This window comes from Dromiciops gliroides, chromosome 5 (genome assembly GCF_019393635.1).
Source record: "Dromiciops gliroides isolate mDroGli1 chromosome 5, mDroGli1.pri, whole genome shotgun sequence".
NCBI classification, from domain to species: Eukaryota; Metazoa; Chordata; class Mammalia; order Microbiotheria; family Microbiotheriidae; genus Dromiciops; species Dromiciops gliroides.
This window is the reverse complement of record NC_057865.1, coordinates 196795556-196816517: the sequence shown is the minus strand read 5'-3', so window position 1 is coordinate 196816517 and position 20962 is coordinate 196795556. Positions and strand designations below refer to the sequence as shown.

The 20962-nt window shown below is 38.6% G+C and overlaps 1 protein-coding gene across 1 annotated transcript in view; it reads left to right on the top strand.

Annotated features, from left to right (window-relative positions):
- The first annotated feature begins 4956 nt into the window (after window positions 1-4956).
- The window catches only part of LOC122728908 (probable polypeptide N-acetylgalactosaminyltransferase 8), a 38017-nt gene continuing 22011 nt past the window's right edge, over window positions 4957-20962 (top strand). The window contains exons 1-4 of the mRNA XM_043967617.1: window positions 4957-5058; window positions 6828-6923; window positions 9699-9797; window positions 20626-20743. Of these exons, the coding sequence (XP_043823552.1) occupies window positions 4957-5058; window positions 6828-6923; window positions 9699-9797; window positions 20626-20743 (415 nt within the window). The remainder of the gene's footprint in view (window positions 5059-6827; window positions 6924-9698; window positions 9798-20625; window positions 20744-20962) is intronic.

The window sequence follows — 20962 nt, the reverse complement described above, 5'->3', positions numbered from 1 at the left end:
TCTCTATTTCTTTTTTTTTTTTTTAAGTGAGGCAATTGGGGTTAAGTTACTTGCCCAGGGTCACACAGCTAGTAAGTGTTAAGTGTCTGAGGCTGGATTTGAACTCAGGTACTCCTGACTCCAGGGCCGGTGCTCTATCCACTGCGCCACCTAGCTGCCCCTCTATTTCTTTTGATAATTCTTTATCCTCTTGTAGTCCCTTAGTTGTAACTGTTTTTCCTTGGGCTTTCTGTCTTATCTTTTATACTTTTCCTCTTGGTGAGTTCATTCAATGGTTTAAATCATTATCTTTTAGAAGATGATCCTCAAATCTATATCTATACTTCTAAACTCTCCCAGAAATAAATACCAGTCTATTTCCAACTCTCTGCTAGATATTACTGCCTGAATATCTGTTGTACTCTTTATCTTCCCACCAATACCAGTTTCTCCCTCTAACTTTTCTATTTCTGTTGATGGCTCTACCATCCTTATAATCACCCAGATTTTCAATTTTGATTCTTCCCTCTCTTTCACTAACATAACATACAATCAGTTGTCAAGTCTAGTCAATTCTCCTCCCACTATCTCTTGAATTTGTTCTCTTTTCTCAGTTCCTACTACAACCACCCCACTATGGGTTCTCCTCTCTCTTCTCTTAGAACATTATAATAATGCTACATTACCCCCTTTCTTGTTATACCTCTTTTCAGATACATCCTTCACATCACTTCCCAAGAAACCTTCTGAATGCAACTCTGATCATATCACTCCTCTATAATGTGTAATTATGCCAAATATATACCAATTATTGAATTAAATCAATGAAAATTATGCCTGTTTTGATATTTTACAACCTTGGGGCCCAAAACAATAAGTACAAAGGAAACATCACCAACCCTCAAGTAATAAAAAAAGTCTTTATCCTAGTGTTGTTGTATTCATTGTATTTCTATCCCCAGTGCCTAATAGTACTTTACAAACAGTTGTTGTCCAATTACTTTTCAGTTATATCCAACTCTTCTTGACCCTATTTGGGGTTTTCAGAGATACCAGAGTGGTTTGCCATTCCTTCTTTCTCTAGCTTTTTTTTTTTTAACAAATGAGGAAACTAAGCAAACAGGGTTAAGTGACTTATCCAGGTTGATACAGCTAGTAAGTACCTGAGCCCAGTTTTGAACTCATGAGGATGAGTCTTCCTGACTCTAGGCTCAGCATTTTATCTACTAAACTACCTCGATACTTCACACACAGTAGGCACTTAATAAATCCTGTTGATTGATTGATTTGTATGCCCTGATTCTCATATCATACCTACCTGTAGTAGTATGCTAGGTAATGTTTAACAACAGGCTCTCCAAAAAAGTATTCATAATAAGTTTACTAAGTTTACTATTCATTATTAACATTTAAAAGTCTAGACTATATGTGTATATGTATATATAATATGCTATAAATAAATAATGAATGAATGAATGTGTATGTAGATAGCTACATAAATTTGTGTGTGCATGTATATATAAACTTATAATGTATATGTATATATGCATATATGATGCCCCAAAAGTCTTAGTGCTATTTTCGGTAATAAAAAGCTTAAAACTGCACTGATTTTGAGACACTATGTCTCATGGAAATAGGAGGTAATCTTAGAGGAAACACTCTAGAAGTGGGGAGTGGGAATAGAAAAGCATCTTGTAGAAGTCTAGAAGGAAACCAGGTGACAGAGGTGAGGAGAGAGAAAATTCTAGGTGTGGGGGACAGCCTGTGAAAAAGTGTAGTCACATACTACAGTCTCATGTTTGAGGAACAGCAAGAAGAGAAGCAAGAAGTCTAGTGTCCTTGGATTATAGATTATGTGGAGGGGAGTAAAGTGTAAGAAGACTGAAAGATAGGAAGAGGCCAAGTTGTGAAATACTTCAAAAGGCAAAATAGTGCCTTATCTTTGATGCTGGCAGTAATAGGGAGCCAGTGAAGTTTATTGAGTAGGGAGTGATATGTTCAGACCTGAGCTTTAAGGAATATCACTGGAGTGGGGAGAGACTTGAGGTAGGGAAGTCAACTAGAAGGCTATTGCCATAATAAAGGCATGAAATTATATGTATTTCAAGCAGGTTGATAACTGTGAGTGCTAAATTGAGGACATATACAAGAAATATTATGATGGTAGAAATGACAAGACTTTGTAATAACTGAATATGTGGGGTGAATGAGTGAAGAATGAAGGATTAAGGGGCAGCTAGATGGTGCAGTGGTAAAGCACCAGCCCTGGATTCAGGAGGACCTGAGTTCAAATGTGGCCTCAGACATTTGACACTTACTAGCTGTGTGACCCTGGGCAAGTCACTTAATCCTCATTGCCCCCCCACACACACACACACAAAGAAAAGAAGTCTATCAACAAGTAGAATATATAAAAATGCTCTAAATTGCTAATCATTAGAGAAATGCAAATTAAAAGAACTCTGATTAACATCTTACACCCATAAGATTGATTACATTGACAAAAAAAAAAAAGAATACAAGCAATGCTGAAGAAGCTGCAGGAAAGCAGGTACACTAATGCACTGGTGGTAGAGCTATGTAACGATTAGAATGACGCCACCTGCTGGAGACTTACTGTAGAAGAGTTCTGCCCATGAAGCAAAGGTCTTTGAGGGCAAGACCAGGCTTCAGGAAGTGACGCGGACTAGTGGGAGGAGGAAGGAAGAGACTGGCGCTCGGTCTCACTCTCTTGCCTCTGGACTCTGGCGGAGAAGGGAGCTAGAAATGTGCTCTCCCTTTAATAGATAGGAATCTAGGCCTTTCTCTCTCTTTACCAAATTCTTGTTTTCCTTAATAAATGCTTAAAAGCCTAACTCTTGCTAAAGCTTATAATTTATTGGCGACCACTCATTAGATATTTTAGACAGACTAGCTAGAATTTTAGCCTTAACAGCTATGAACCAAATTTCCTGACTCTCAAGGCCTGTGGTCTTCCACTGGCCTCCTCTGGCTAATTAAAATCCTAGACACAAAAAGACTCATTCTCCTTCGGGATTTCTGTTTTCCTTTTCCAACCTCCAGCCCATCCCCCTTGGATTCCTGAAAGAAAATCTGATATCATCTTATTCCCCTTCCTGAGAAGGACAGAAATCTTACCACCCAACATTCACTTCAACATGAGCATCCAAGATGATAACCACATCTGCTGTGGCAGCTTGCCAGCCAGAACATCAAGCAGCAACTATGCCTCCCCTCTGGTGGTGATATATCAGTGTCAGAAGTCTGGGGTATTTTAAGTTGTAGATCTGGATTTCTTTGTCCAAATCTCTCTTCAATTCTTCTGCCAATGAAATACAATATTTGCAGATTTGAGATTTCATGCCAACTTTCCATAGTGCCGACTGAGAAAATCCCCACAATACTAAACCACTAGGCAAAGATTCTACTGCTCCATATTTTCTTCTCTCAAAAAAGGAGAAAATGTCCTATCCTTCACCAAAATATTTAAAGTTTCGAGTTCCAAATTCTATCCCTCTCTCATTCCCTCCCTGCCCTGCCTCCCCCCAAGGTTGCAAGCAATCAGTATAGGTTACACATGTGCAATTATGTAAAATATTACCATATTAGTCATTTTACATAGAAAGACTCAAGTTAAAAAAAAAGAAAGTGCAAAATAACATGCTTTAGTCTGGGTTCAATCAATATCAGTTCTTTCTCTGGAGGTGGATAGTATGCTTCATCATTAGTCCTTTGAGATTGTCTTGGATCATTGTCTTGCTGAGAGTAGTTAAGTTATTCATAATTGTTCATAGAGCAATAATGCTGTCACTGTGCACAATGTTCTCTTGGTTCTGCTCATTTCACTATACATCAGTTCATATGAGTCTTTCCAGGTTTTTCTGAAATCATCCTGCTTGTCATTTCTTATAGGACAACAATATTATTTATTTATTTATTTAAAGTTTTGAGTTTTCCTCCACCAAAATAGTTAAGTTCTAATTATTCCAAACCTACTTGTGTACATGTGACCCATTCTACATTCTTTTTTGTTGGCTTGGACATGACATCTGGATTTATTTACCCCTCCTACCTTGTGGTCTTCCAGTCAAGACACAAGAATCATACTTTACAAAGTTTATTATATCTCTAGGGCTGGTAAACTTTGCTTTTCTTTGAGAAAAAATATTATTTCTTTTAATCAGCTATGCTATGTAGACCACTCATAGAATAAACACTGAATAAATGTTTATTTGATTGATTGACACAATCATTTGGTAAGGCTGGTCTATAGCATCATTCCTATTCTATCTACTCACATGGCCACCACACTAAGTCAGGCATCATCATCTTTTTCCTGGACTATAGTTGGTCTTCCTATTTCAATTTTTGGCTCTCTACGATTTATCTTTCCTACAACTTGCAAACTGATATTCCTAAAGGACAGGTCTAAACAAGCTGGGTGATCACTTATACAGTATTTCATTTTAGAGATATCTTTCATGTATCTGTTGAACTCTAAGATCAGTGAGGTGTCTTCCACTTCTCAAATTCAGTGATTCTGTTCTCTCACTGCTTAATAAATGATTGCCAAATCTTCTGATTTCCTTGAGGATCAAATATAAACTCCTTTGTTAATCTACAGTCTCTCATCACCATTGTCTATTGAACATTTGATCTAGAGAACTAGAACTAGATCTCAAACTCATCATGCCCAAAAGAAAATTCATTATTTCCTCTCTCCCTCCAAACCCTCCCCCCACCCTCCTCTCTCCAAAAATTCCCTATTACCTCCCAGGGAACAAGATTCTCAGTCACTCAGGTTCACAACTTTAGTGTCACCCTTCATTCTTTTTTTTTTTTTTTTTTTTTGCAGGCCAAATGTCTTCTTTCATTGCTCCATCTTTATGCTATCTCCTCATCACACTCTCCCTAGTCTTCAGGAGAGGAAGTAGTGACCTTCACACTATATATTTTTACAGGAGTCCTTCTATTATGGGCATCTTTGCTGCACATAGACTCTTCTTGGGAGAGATCAGATCCATGGACATAGAAATGACTGCCTTTGAAACAGAAAATGTGGAGCTGGGTGTGAGGGTATGCTTTTTTAGTCTTTTTAAAAAAATTCAAACCAAGAATGGAAACATAGTGGTGAGGATAATTGAAGTTCTACTACTGTTGGGCACTGTTGGACTTCCTCTATTGAAGAGGAGGGATAAATATCCATTTTGTAGATCACTGACAAAAGCTTTGGGAGAAGCAGGATTTATTGGGTGAGACTTTCAGAGATTGGGGATTGCCAACAATCTACCAGGGTGTGATGGTGATGAACTAAAGATAAAACTCCGAAAACTGAGATGGTTTTGGTTTGATTCAGCAGTCCTATATTGGATGTGGACTTTTGTTTGAAATTAATGTCTTGCTTGCTCAGTTTCAAAAAACATAGACTGCATATTTCCATAATTTTCAGCCCCTCACTGAGGCTCGCCACCTTTTGGGGGAAGTATTTTTTGAAACAGTGGCCTTGATCAATTTCTTTTGCTGTTAAAAAGGAATCATCCTAGGGGCAGCTAGGTGGCGCAGTGGATAGAGCACCGGCCCTGGAGTCAGGAGTACCTGGGTTCAAATCCAGCCTCAGACACTTAACACTTACTAGCTGTGTGACCCTGGGCAAGTCACTTAACCCCAATTGCCTCACCAAAAAAAAAAAAAAAAAAGGAATCATCCTTGGTTTTCTTTATTCAAGGTGTTGGAAATATTAAATACATGAGTAGATAAGAAATTTCTTTCAGTGTTAATGTATACTATTTGCCCCCATAAGACTTTTATAGAAGAGATACCAGTATTAATTTTGTGAACTGATGATTTTCTTGAAGCTAAATGGAGGGGGAAATGAATAATTTGCAGTGGGTCTTGAATATTTTACTCCTTTCTTGACTTGGGGTTAGGAGCATCAGGAAATTAGCTCCATAGAGATTTTATCTGCTCTACTTTATTAAACTAATTAGACCCAGGGCCTAGAAAATTGGTTCCTTTCCTGCTACTGGCCTGTGCGATCTAGAGTCGGTGACAATACACGGGTGCTTTAATGTTCTTTCTTCTGCATAACAATGACAATGATAGCTTGTATTTGTACACAACTTTGTATTTTTCAAAAGGCTTTCTATGAATGAGTAGTTGAAAAAAATGACACTAGCCATTGTGCCAATAAGGAGACCTGGCTTTGGGTTCCATCTGTGACACTAGCTAGCAAGCAATTTCATTTCTTTGAGATGTAGTTTCTTCAACTGTAAAACTGATACAATAATTTCTACAATAACTACTTCAAACAGCTGTTGTTTCTCATAGATTTTTTTTTTTTTTTTTGCGGTGCAATGGGGGTTAAGTGACTTGCTCAGGGTCACACAGCCAGTAAGTGTCTGAGGTCGGATTTGAACTCAGGTCCTCCTGACTCCAGGGCTACTGCTCTATCCACTGTGCCACCTACCTGGCCCTGATAAGCTCTTTTAACATTTGATTTCCCTTCTTCATCTTGTGTCTTACTCAATTTGTCTTACTCTTGGGCCACGGCCAGGATCTCTGTCCCTACCTAAGACCTTCAGGGCTCTTGAGACTGCTGCAATTAGAAACCTTTTGCATTTTATTCCTACTTCTTCCTATATATCACAAAATCAGAGTACAGGACTGGAGGAAGGTTGGGTGTTCCCAGGATATGGGCTACTAGAGAAGTATCACCCTGAGGCCTTCTCCTCTTCTTCTTAATCATTACAAAATAGACACTGGTGATACAGCAAATTCTTGGCATGTAGATGGGCCTAGTTCCTCTGTCTCAGCTCATAAGGATGTTGTATGTTTTATTCCACCAGATGAAAAGCTCTTTGAATGAGACCTTCTCCATTGACCAGGGACCTATCACAGCAGATGCACCAATCATGTATATGTGTAATGGTAGTCATACACAGGTAGAGAACACAGACTTTTAAAGACCAAAGAGACCTTAGCAATTTGACCTTTGAATGCTGTCTATAAAAAAGATATTCTACATGGATTGTCACCCCACCATAATGCCTCTCATTGCCTTGAACTATGCCTTTAATATTTTAGGTGCTGAATATTCATTTATTGAATTGAATGGATTGTAACTGTTGTTGGGCTGCTATGGGACCAGGGCATCTAGGATGGGGCTAATACCTGAACTTTAAACGAAGTTGTTCCTTAGCTTTGCTCAGGAATCAGCTATGGAAAGATGACTCTCTCTGATGCTAAATAATCTCTAAGATAAGAGTGGATAGTAGAGTGACATGCCAATGGATTGATTTCTCTCCTCCCTTCTAGACTGTGCTTTACTTTCGGTCTGGAGAATTGCATGTTAAATCCTAATTTCGGATTGGGTGATCGTTGCCTGGTGGACTCTAACAAGGGTCAAGCAATAGTTTTCAAGCCATGGTTTCAGGCAACTGAGAAAGGGTGGCACATGTATTGGAATTTTAAACAGGTAAGCTTTTCTAATCATCGGCCTTGAATGTTGGGGAGGTTAAATTTGCTTTGTTTAGGCCTAGGAAACTATTCATTATATTTGATGGCAGAAGAGACATGGTGAAAGAAGCTGCGTCTCACAGTGATATATAGTACGGATTGGAGGGAGAACAGGTAGGTGTTGGAGAGACCAGTTAGGAGGCTATTTTGGGAATTCAGGCAGGAGAGCAACTATGAAAATGAAAATAATAATAATGATAATAATAATAACTAACATTTATATAGAGTTTACTTTGTGTCAGGCACTCTGCTAAGTTATTTATCATTATTATCTCATTTGATCCCACAACAACTTTGGGAGGTAGGTGCTATTATTATCTTCATTTTTCAAATGAGGAAAACAGAGGTGAAGTGAATTGCCCTGGCTCACACAGCTAGTATGTGTTAGAGGCAAGTTTTGAACTTTGGTCTTCCTGACTCCAGGTCCAGTGTTGTACCTATTGCATCAAGGCAGAAAGATACTGACAAATTAGAACCCTGAGCCAAAGCTAAGAGGGATCCATTCAAAATCCACACATATAAATGCTTTGTTCAACAAATAAATCACCAAAGTATAGGATTTCAATCTAATTAAAATGCATGAGATTAAAAATAATTTTTTAAAATAGGAGAAATAGTGTGGTACAGTGAAAAGAGTGTTGCATCAGGAGTCAGAAGTCTTGGGTTCAAATTCCACCTCTCTACTTAACTAAATGACTATGTGTGAATTGTTTAATCATTCTGGACCTCAGTTTCCTCATTTAAAAAATGAATTTTGGACCCGAGGATGTCGAATATTAATGGCTGGAGTTTATATAGCACTTTAAAGTCTTTAAAATACTTTATATATGTTTCTCATTCAATTCTCACAACAGTCTCAGGAAGTAGGTACAGTATTTATTACCCTCATTTTGCAGAAGAGGAAACTGAAGTTGAAAGAAGTTAAGTAATTTGCCTCGTCTCACAGCTAGTAAGTGGCTGAGGCTACATTTAAACTCAGGTCTTTCCAACCCCAAATCTAACTCTCCATTGTACCACTTAGCTTTTCCTAAGGTCCCTTCAGCTCTAAATCTATGATTCTCGGTGCAGGGTACTGTGTTAGATAACAAAGGACATACAAAGATAAGTAGGACATAGTACCTAACTTAATGTTGCTAATTAGGAGACATAGAAGGCTCCTTATACTAGGGAGGCGGTAGAACTGGATCTTGAAGAATAGGTGGAATTTCCACAATGTGGATATGTAGGGAGCACAAAGAAGATAAGGATGGTAATAATAGTAATATTAACACCACCAACAACAATGATACTAATTTTTGCATAATGACTTAAGGTTCACAAAGCACTTTACATATATTTTATTTGATCCTCACAGCAATTCTGTGAAGTAGATGTTATTGTTATGGAGAAAATAGGTTGGTATGGGGTCCTTAGTAATTCCTCTTTAAAGAATTACACCCTCTCACACACAAATCCAATTAGAATAAAATAATATTTTATTTAGGCGCTAGAGAAAGGAAACCAAGAGAGAAGTCATGCTTCTGTCATGGGGGGATAGCATGGCACAGAGATGTGATTCTATGAGATACCTATCTCCTTGAGCAGGAGTAAGGCAAATACTTTTATAGAGGACAGATGGCAGAGGGACCGATGGGGTGATCATCTGACTATGGAAAGTTCCTTTTGGGGGTAGGGGAAGCTGGAATGAAGGGAGGTGGTCCTGAATTTTGGAATTATCTGCTCCCCAGGCACCACTCAGGTAGTAGCCATGCCTAATGGCTGTCATGACTGGCATGAAGGGTGGTGGTCCTGGAGTTAATTCAGTCCCAATGGCTGCTGCTTATTTCTTTAGGTGTGTCTGTCCTTTGGTTTAGCTTCTCAAGGAGAAGGTTCACTGAGTTCCCCCAGAAAACTTCTGAGGCCCATAACACTATTATTATTCCCATTTTTATAGAGGAGGAAATGGGCAGAGGGTAATAGGCATGCCCAGGGATGCACAGCTAGGAAACGATCTGAACTCTGGCCTTCCTGACTCCAAGTCTAACACTGTCCACTGTCATTTATCACAGGCAATTGCAGGTTGTCTGGGGAAGATTTTAGGAACTATAAGGGTTTCTTCCAAGCATGGCCCTGGTCACAGCAGAGAATCAAAAAAACAGGTAGAATATGAGTGTAGGATATTGGAATGACCAATAAATCATTTAAACTTTCTTCCCTCTCAGGGGACAGCTATCATCAACAGGAGTACTAAGAGATGCGTGGAGATTAATGAGGACTCCCCAGGTTCCTATACCCTCATTCTCCAGAAATGTACTGGGCAGGTGTGGAAAATCCAACACATTGTCAAAGCCTTGGCATGGGGGTAGCCAACCATATCCTCAGTGAACATCTGCTCTGAATGTCTCTCTCCTGCTATAATGAAATAAACTTTGGTTAACTGTTAGATAACAAGTGTCTCATTCCATTCCAATTCTTTTTTTTTTTTTTTTTTTAGGCAATGGGGGTTAAGTGACTTGCCCAGAGTCACACAGCTAGTAAGTGTCAAGTGTCTGAGGCCGGATTTGAACTCAGGTACTCCTGAATCCAGGGCCGGTGCTTTAACCACTGTGCCATCTAGCTGCCCCTCCATTCCAATTCTAATACTAAGGTACCTGATTATCCTAAGGTAGTCTGATTATCCTTAGCCTCTGACATCTTGCATCTGATGACATCTTGCATCTTATATTTGAAGGGTTTCCATCTTTGGTCCTGTTCTGAATGGGATTTGCATTATGACTTGGAATAGGGGGAAAAAATCACATACATAGAATCTTAGTGTTGGAAAGGGCCTCAGCCTCCATTTAGTTCAACCAATACCTGAAAAGAAATGCTCACTCCAAATATTTGACAAGTAAATAGTCATTCAACCTGTATTTGAAGATTCCCTCCTCTTCTCTCTGAAGGCAGCAATTTCAATTTGGGATAGATAACTCTAATTGTTAGGCAGGTTTTTTTTAAGACTAATTTTACCCCCTTTTCAACTTGTATCCATTGATCCTGGTTCTATCCTTTAAAAAGATTTAAATAATAGTGGAATGATTAGATGACTGCTCTAAACTTATAGATAAAGAAGAAAGCCAACAACCCCCAAGCATGAATTTGAGTTGCTACTACTAGTCTAAAGTTTGAGACAATAGATCCAGTGGAATGTAAGGTCCTTAAGGAAAAAGATCATTTTTCATTTTGATTTAGTATTGGTACAAATTAGATGTCTCTAAGTGTAAGCAAATGACACTATCATAAACTTTAAAAAAGCTATTTATTTGAATTTTAGGTGATTTGAGATCTGGGTACATTTAGTTCACTATGTCAAATAGGGGAGATACAATTTCAGTGTGCCTGTCTTGAAGGGGTGTCTTGTGGAAAGAGCACTAATTATATAACCACGAATGTAATGAGAGTGGTCCGGAGTATTGGGGATAAGCTTTGAAATATGAACTGTTCTAGTAAAAATGGTTCTTGTCAAAATGCTGGTTCTAGTAAAAATGACCATGTAGAAGCTTGGGACTAGCCTATTCCCTGCCATTATAACACAGGATTAGCAATGGGAAATGATAAAGAATTCTTTGATTAGTTTATGAGGTCAGATGAACTGATAACTCAGGGGATGTTGAGCTGGAACTCTGGCTATATAAAAAGAAATGACCTGTCCCTTTATCACTCTTTTTTCCTTTGTAGCTATGGGATTACTTTGATCTGACCCTCTTATAGTTTGGGTGGGAGGTAGAGTAGCTATCCTATTTTCTACCTAGTGATGGCATCCATGAGCACATGACTTCTATCTCTTTGGGGTTATTCTTTTCTGATCTTGAAAAGTGGATATTCCAGGATTGATGAGTCCAAGGGATCTTGCAAATCCAGGAGATTGGGAAGTCCTATCAGAAGTCCTATTGCTGGTTGGAGATGAATGGGCAACAGTAGCAGTGTCCACCACAGGGGGAGTAGATGACAAGTGGAAATGCCCATATCAGCAGCAGAGTGAAACCTGAATGTGGAGTGATATTCACCTGAAGAAAGGCATCTCCAGGGAATATGACTCCTCATGGTGGAGAAGAATGCCAGCTAAAGACTCTAAAGAGGGAAGGGAAAGAATAAGAGTTCATATTGTGTTGACCATGTGCCTGGCACTGTGCTATGATTTACAATTATTATTTAATTTAATCCTCACAACAACCTGAAGAGGTAGGTACTATTATTAGCCTTATTTTAGAGTTGAGGAAACTAAGGTAGATAGAGGTTAAATTACTTGCCTATCAAGCTATTAAGCATCTGAGGCTATATTTTAACTCAGGTCTTCCTGACTCTGCCCAGCACTCTATCCACTACTATTCCACCTAACTGGGTCAAAGGGAGAAAAGGATCATCAATGAAGGCACTGTGTTATCCCTTTGACATATATATTCTTGCTATGTAGCTTTCTACCATCATACCTAAGTTTAAGCCAACTCTTCCTTTTCTTAAATTATTTTTTTTTCAATTAGCAAAAATCCTCTTTCTCAAGAATCCACCCAACCCTTCAACTGAAAAAGAAAGAAAAACAAAGTCCCTGTTATAAACATGTATAGTAAAAACAAAACAAAACAGATTTCCACATTGGTTGTTTAAAAAAAAAAAAAGGCTTCATTCTGTACTCTGAATCCTGACCTCTCTATCAGGAGGTGAGTAGCAGGTTTCATCATTAGTCCTCTGGTATCATGATTAGTCATTACACCTATCAAAGTTGTTTGTTTTTACAATATTGTTATTGTATAAATTGCTCTCCTGGTTCTGCTTACTTCACTCTGCATCTGTTCATATAGGTTTTCCCAGGTTTCTCTGAAACCACACCCTTCATCATTTTTAACATTCCATCACATTTGTATGCCATGACTTGTTCAGATATTCCCTAATTGATGGATACAGCCTTCAAATTTCCAATTCTTTGCCATCTCACAAAAAGCTTTGAATATTTTTACGTATACTTACATATGCTTATTGGGAGTTTGTTTTGCTTAAGAATGATCCTTCCTTTGGGTAGCGCAGTGGATAAAGCACCAGCCCTGGATTCAGGAAGACCTGAGTTCAAATCTGGCCTCAGACACTTAACAATTACTAGCTGTGTGACCCTAGGTAAGTCACTTAATCCTAATTGCCTCACCAAAAAAAAAAAAAAAAAGGAATGATCCTTCCTTTAATATACCCTTCCTCTAATTGCCCCTTTTACTTGTCCATATGCTCATGGTCTATATAGATGCCAGATGGGAAATGGAATAGCTGCCTCTTCCCTAATCTGGCTTTAGGGACCAACTCAAAATGGTTCACATATTTCATGACTGTAATGCAAGTAAAAGAATATTGTCAGGAGTAAGATTTTAATAAAAGGATAAACTGAGGCAGATCTTCAGGTAAGAAAACATTTACTTGCAGGGGCATGCTATCTGTCAATAAATGGATTCATGGTTTGACTTTATTAATGCCCAAGACCTTCAGCAAGGGGACAGTTCCCCTTATATGGGGTTTTGGGGAGCACAGAACAAAAAGCAGATCAGGTAATAACATCATAGATTCAAGGACAACACGATTGTTTTCAGAGCTAAGGCACAGAGAATGACATGATTGATTGGAAGTTTGGTAATGGAGACTAGCAATGAATTCCACCCCCCACCCCCACCCCTTGCCATCAGACCAAGAAGTATTCTTCTTTTGAGCTCAGGTGAGAGATAGTGACACAGACTTTTGGACAGTAAACCAGACATCCTTGAAGTACAGCTTGGTGGCATAAAGATATTAGGCCCAAACTCTCTTTCTGCTCACACACATTCTCCAAGGTCAGTTAAATTCCTTGAAGCAAGGAAGCTGGATTTTCAAACTTAATCTATTATATGCTGGCTGAACTCTGAGCTAAATTCAGAGACAAAGAACCATGATTAAGTAGTTACCGGACAAAAGCAGGACAAAAGCAATTACTTGTAAATAGGACCAATAAGAAAATTATAAGGATCATTTGTAATCTCAGTATATTCACTGAGTTCTGACTAAGCAGCAAATGAGGGAAACTTCACAGGGTTGCCAGGAATGGCAATTTGATCATACTCAGGGTGGGGTGTTATAGGAGGAAAAGCACCTGCTATAAAATTATTATGAAAACTGGTTTGCTAGTATTTTTTAGATTTCAAATTAAATTCTCTGATATAGTTAGGACTGATGTGTTTTTCTCCACCAGCATGTGTTCAGAGTAGTATAAAAGGAAGTCTCCCTTCTCCAAGGTGAATCCTCATTATGAAGCAATCAGATAAAAAAAAAACCAAATAACTCTTGTAGACGTATAATGATCCCCATGACTAATTGCATGGGGCACAATTTGATCTCATTCTAGAATAGAGAATACAGTGACCTCAGTAACAAAGCATGAAGAAACAACCATTTCAGAAAAGCAATGAACTAGCAATGTGAAAAAAACAAAGCACAAATGAACTGGGACCCCCACATTTCTTCCAGTGTCTTATTAATAAAATATGAATTTTATGATCTTAGAGGCTAAACATTATTAATGGGACAGTCTCTAACTCCCTGTCTTTTAATCTGTCTCTGCATTTCTGTCTGACTATGACAGTCTTTGTCTGCCTCTGTTTCTATCTCTGTTTGTCTTGATGTCTCTGTTTCTGTCTCTATCCATTTACACAAAGTAGACGTATAATTATCATGTTTTCTGAACCGTAAATTTGGGAACCCTTGGTATGACAAAATTTATTTATTTTTAATGGGTTATTCATCTTTGAAATGGGGAGTGTCCTGGAAAATCTAGGTAATATGGTTGTTGTAAGTTTGGTCTTTTTATGAGGTAGATAAGACAAGTTCAATCTAATTACAGTATTTCACCTCTAGGGGTGAGATCTTATCCTCTGAGAAGAAACTTAACAAATCTCCACAAGTAAATATTCTTATAATTCTCCCAATTCCAGGAAGATGATAGAAAGGCATGAAGAGAAAAATGAAGGGAAAAAAGTAGGTGCTGGTTGATGAGGGAACTTCTGACTTGGCTTACAGATCTATAAAGTGGGCTACATTAAAAAGTTTTGTTCCTTCTCTCTCCCTCAATTGACTAGATTGTGATTCCAGAAAGTGTTAAGCAATCAATTTGCAGGTGGTGTCATTTCTTGGAGGGCAAGGAACATACCTTTCTAATCTGCAATCAATACACAGGTGGCAAGCATTGTGCTAGGTGCTAGGAATATAGAGAACAAAAGAGACTAATTCTTGACCTTCAAGAGCTTACTTGGGTGGGGGGTGAGGTGGGAGATACAACATATGCATAGGCTATAAAAATACACAGTGATTGAGGAAAGAAATTAACAACTGGTGACAGCTAGATGGCTCAGCCTGGAGTCAAGGAAGATCTGAATTCAAATCTGACATTATACACTGACTAGCTGTGTGACTCTGGGCAAGTCATATAACCTCTATTTGCCTTAATCCATGGAAGGAAATGGGGAACCATCCAGTATCTTTGCCAAGAAAACCCCATGGACAGTACGATTCACGGGGTCACAAAGAGGCAAACACAACTGAACAATAACAACAGCACCCTGAAAAAAATGGTCATTGAACTGAGCCTTGTAAAGAGATAATGGTAAGGGCAAGATAGGGGAGTCAGTTGTCAACCACTTCAACTGAGGTGAACAGCCTGTATAAAGACAGACCTGGGATATGTATGGGAGATGGAATGGTCCATATAAGGAGTAGTTAAGAGTTCATTTTGACTATAATTGAAATATGCATTATAAAGTGAGATGAATCAGACTCTGAAGGGCTTTAAATCACAGAAGACTTTGGAATTTTAATCTTGAAGTCAATAAGTGTCATCTAAGTCATCTAAGCTTCTGCTGACATATTTCTGATGCCAGAAAAGGACAACTTTTATGATATCCAACCCGCCCCCCCAAATGTGATAACCTACCACTTGGCACTTCCAGATTCTATACAACCTCTCCACCCCAACTCCAAACTTATTTAAGTTTAGAACAATATACTTTCCTTACCTTTGACAGAAAATCATTGATTGACCATGTATGTGCAGACACCATTGAAGATACACATCTGCATAGAATTGCATAGAGTCAAGGGTAATTATTGTGTTGGGTTCTGGGTCAGATTGTGGAAGACCTTGCATACTAACTAAAGAATTAATTTAGTTTAGGCAATGAGGAACTATTAAAATCAAATGAACTAAATAAATGTTTTTTGAAATCAGTTGTAGATTAAAAAAAATTATATAGTCATAAAAGCCTTTTTTTGATGATATTAAGGAATTTGGTCACTTGACCAAATCCAGATAGTAAGTATGAGGTATGAGTTGGAAGTCTGGGGAGGGAGGTGAGGATTAGAACAATAAATCTAAATATCCTCACTGAAAATCTGGGTTTCTGTCTATTGGATCACATTGTCCTTCCACAGCTGGGTAAAGACGAAAAGAGTTCAGAGGAATAAATTAATCAAGGCAGTGTTCCTTAACCTTTACAAACTCTATCTGATCTTGACCCTCCTGGGAGTCAAAAGGATCTTCAGGATGAAGAATTACACACACACACACACACACACACACACACACACACACACACACACACACACACACACACACACGATGAATGAGTAGTACAGAGGCTACCCAGGACCAAGGTACTCTGTCGCCCTAAAACCATAGCTTATGAGCCCTAGCATATGCATTTACCTTTAATGGTCAACCAGAGGACATGATTAGTTAAAAACAAAGACATTTAATGAAGTGATATAAGAAAAGTTAAAACAAGACAGTTGCCCATAAACCTGAAGGGTTTGCAATATTTTCTCCTTGACCTGGGAGCTCTGGAATTTGGCTATAATATTCCTGGGATTTTTCATTTTGAGATCTTTTTCAGGAGGTGATCAGTGAATTATTTCAATTTCTTTCATGAATTCAGACAGAATCACTGGAACTGTGGAATCATAACTATTTCAGAGAATCCTGAGTAATGAACAGATTTAGAGTGAAGTAAGCAGAACCAGCAGAATAATTTGTACAAGGACAAGAACATTGTAAAAAACAAAAAGAACATGCTTGAAAGGCTAAACTCTCTAATACGGAGAGAAATCATGTCCCTTGGGGACTTGTGATGAAGCATGTTCCCCACAACAGAGGCATGATGGACACAAGGTACAGAAGAAGACTGAAATTTTTGGACATAATCACATTTTAGTTGACTATACTTATTTGTTACAAGACAGTTTTTTTTTAGTGTTAGGGTAGGGCAAAAGAGGGGGAGAATTATCAATAATGATACCAAAAAGAGAAGACCATTGAAACATTTAAAGAAATGTACAGAAGAGAAAAAAAGGGAGTTCAGAAAGAAGCACAAAGTACATGATTTTGAAAGTAACATGTTGAATTTATTATACATACATTTAGCATGTGCCATGAAATGGAGAGTCATACTTTCGTATCTTTTTTCCTATATTTTTGCATTTCAGTTGTAAAATGATAGCAATAATTAACATTTATATAGTTGTTACTACGTGCCAGTCACTGTGCTAAGCACTTTGCAAATTTGGCCTTCATTTGATACTAACAAAAACCCTGGGAGATAGGTGCTATTATTATGGTGTCTATTTTACAGATAAGGAAACTGGATAAAACAGAGGTTAAATGACTTGCTCAAGGTCACATCTGAGACAAGATTTAAATTCAGGTCTTTCTGGCTCCAGGCCCAGTACTCTATTTATTGTAACACTAATCTGCCTTTATGTATACTAAAATATTATTATTTTGGTGGGAGCAATGTCATTCTTAAGTTCAGATTTAAAAAATAATGTCATGGGGAAAAGGTGGGGGTCCTTAGGTATTCCTCAATAAAGAATTACACTCTTGTACACAATCCACTTAGAATTAAAGTGGTCTTTTATTTGGTGCTAGAGAAAGTGACCAAATGGGAAGTCAAAATCAGCCCTCCCCTGCTGCCGGGGAGAAGGTGACTTAGGAACATCCTCCTCCCCAAACAGAAGAAAGGCAAAAGCTTTTATAGAGGATAGATGGGGTGTTCACCTGAAAGTGGAAAATTCCTTTCTGGGGTGGGGTGGGGAAAGTCTGGATGCTTGTCAGAATTGAAGGGGATTAAAAAAAAAATTATGGTCCTTACCTTTGGGGTTATCTCTGTTTCCTAGCTCTGGTAAGGTAGTAGCCATGCCTAATTGACTTGCCTGCTATAAAATTTTATCTCCCCTTACTTCTTTTTAAATAAAATTATTTATTTATCTATTTGTTTTTGCAGGGCAATGGAGGTTAAGTGACTTGCCCAGGGTCACACAGCTAGTAAATGTCAAGTGTCTGAGGCCGGATTTGAACTCAGGTACTCCTGACTCTAGGGCTGGTGCTTTATTCACTGCTTCACCTAGCTGCCCCTTCCCCTTACTTCTTAGGTACGTCTTCCCTGACATCTAGTTGGTCAATCTAAATTTTAATAGTCCCTCAATTCCTGGATATGTCTCTCCTGTTATCTGGTCATCTCTGGTTTTGCTTCTCACAGGAAAATCTTCTGATTTATCCTAAGTTCCATGTCAATTAGAAAGATGAAGTAAACAACAAAAAAAGATGTATAAAGTACTTTCACTTGAAAAGGGGCAATTGTGGTAGGTCATATAAGTTTTATTTACCCCATTTGATAGATAAGTAATTTAGGCTCAGAGAGGTTAAATGATGACTGGCCCATAATCACACAGTCAGAATCAGAGTCAGAATTCAAAACTGTCTTTGAAAAAAGAGACAAAGATTTATAAATGAATGTTCTAAACTGAAATATGAAAATTTAAGTTTGAGGCCAGTGTTCTTAAGGATTGAGCAATGATTAATTCGAAACTGTCTGCTAGTTATGTGCTCAAGACATAAAATTCAGTGATCCTGACCTAGCAATGTCTGGAAAAATGAACTGAACTATTCTTCTCCCCCAACATATTCTCAAAATAACATAAAAGGCAGCCTTCTTCCCTTTCCCAAGGTGACACCTCATAAACCGTTAGCTTAACGGTGGTTTTTACCCCTTTTGTATGTGTCATGGACCCCCTTTTGGTAACCTGGGGAAGTCTATGAAACCTCAGAATACTATTTTAATTTTTTTCAGAATAATATTTTTAAATGCAGAAGATAAAACTCATGATATAATTTTTAATTATATTGAAAAACAGTTATCAAAGTACTTAAAAAATAAGCTCATGATCTCAGGTTAGAAAGATCTTCACATTGTGTAAAGCACAATTTGCTCTTCCTCTGAGAACACATAATCCCACAATGAGAACAAAGTGAGCAGTGTCCTCAGTGACAAAAGCATTAAGAAGCTGCTCTTTTATTTTTTTCAGAACAGCAATGAACCAGCAAGGATCATGAGAAATGCAAACAAGTCAGACCTTCAGCAATCTTCCCCACCCTTTCCCCCGATTTTTACCCATAAATTGTTTTTGGAATCTATTGAAATCCTATATTCTCTCCACCAGGGGCATCCAGAGCTAATGGGCAAACATTTTTGTCTCCCCCCTCCACCCCAAGTCCCCAATGGAGCCCTCTTCCCAGCCCCTAACCCCCAGGAAGAAGGGAAGAAGGCAGGAAATGGAAAGTGATTGGACTTCTTGTTGACTTCTGTAATTGCCCCAATTTACAAATTAATAACCTGGGTTGCTTATAGAAACAAATATTTATCAGTGTGTGTGTGTGTGTGTGTGTGTGTGTGTGTGTGTGTGTGTGTGTGTGTGTGTGTGTGTGTGTGTGTGGTTTCCCACAGGAATTTGCTGGATATAGAATTCTACCTAAATTGATTGGACTGTAATTTCTAGAAAGCTTTATGAAGTCTCTGTTTGCACAAGAATGCCGTTCCTCGAGGGCAGCAAAATTGACTTTTGAATGGACTGTGGCACGTCATGGGCAACCATTTTATTGCCTGGAGTCAAAAAGACCTTGCCTTGAGATAGTTTAAAACAAAACAAGAGTTGATTAATTTTCTGCTTTGGTCCTCCTGGTTGCCAAGCTTCTTTCAGGGTAGGGTAATATACACTTCTACCCCGTGTACTTATATTCAGGTGTCCCTGAAGCAAGAAAAGAGAAGAGAAAAGTGAAGACAGTAGCCTGGGTAGATCAGAAACATTTCTTTTGGTGAGGGTGGGGGGAAGAGGAGACACTAATTATGCTAGACTGGGGAAGATTTTGCCTAGAAGGAAAGAGCATTGGTCCTGTAAGCATTGTGGAGCCTTTGATATAATGAGTGATAAGAGGTTTTGTGACTAATCCACAATATGGGAATTTAAATGTGGGGCTATAGGAGGTATTCAAAAGTAGGTCAGACTTGTGACTGGCATCTGGATATATTTCTCTCAAATCGAGGATTCCCTCCAAGAGATCTACTGCTTCTACATAATTGAGTAACAAAGTGGTGAAGATTAAGAGCATGTTGGAGAGGAACAATTTAATTACAGTGATCTTCTGCAAGTTTATCCTTTAGCTGGTCAGCTTCCGTTTAATGCCTATTGAGTCCAGGTAGGAGGGATCCTGAGGAATGGGACATGTACCTGTCATCTCCCCGGGAGACTCTCTTCAAGGGGAGTTCTTTTTCTATATCCTTTTCTTTCTCTAGTTCCTCCCCCATCCTCCTCCCCCCCATATCCACAATACTCAGATCTGACATTCCCTGATATAGGTACACTGCTATGCATTTCTCATAAGAAGGGTTAAGATAAGCTTCAACTAACCATTCATGAAGCCATTCCCTCAGATGCAGATTAATTTATTTCCCAAAGGCCTGTAAAGTTTATTTGTCTGGTTCATAAGTGTTTGAGAGTCTGTCCCAGCTTAGCACTGCCCACTGTATCAGACAACTTTCTGAACAGGAAACACTGGACTCCTTGTGGCTGTACCTTATAAGACAAGATTCCTGTGAAAACTTCTCTAAGGACAATCCTTGGCTCTTGCTGAACCCTCCCCAAAGGACCACAGAACCAAACCAGTCAGTTACAGCCGATGGATAGAAGATGGTGATAAGAATAAAGTTCCCAAGGACCTTTTCCAAAAGACTAGTTCTGGGTTTGGCCATCCAAGTCGTTCTGGTAATTTTTTTCAAGGGAATCATCAACAAAGTGACAGTAAAAAGACATCATGGGGAGCAGAATGCCCTGTCTCCTTCCTTACAGGATAATACAACAAATTGGTCTTTTGGGGAGATGACTGCTTACGATCTAGGTAAGATTACATATGCACTCCTTGGAATCATAATCTGTGGGGAAGGGCTTCAGAGAAGTTATAACCACTGTTGTAGTGGCCAAATCTTCGCAACGGGTTGGGGAACTTTCCACATGCACCCAAAGATGTATATCTGTGCTTCAGTTGTGTGATAAAAATCATTATTCAAACGTCCCCAGGCCTGATGGAGACTCAGTCAAGATCCTTATCTAGCAAGTG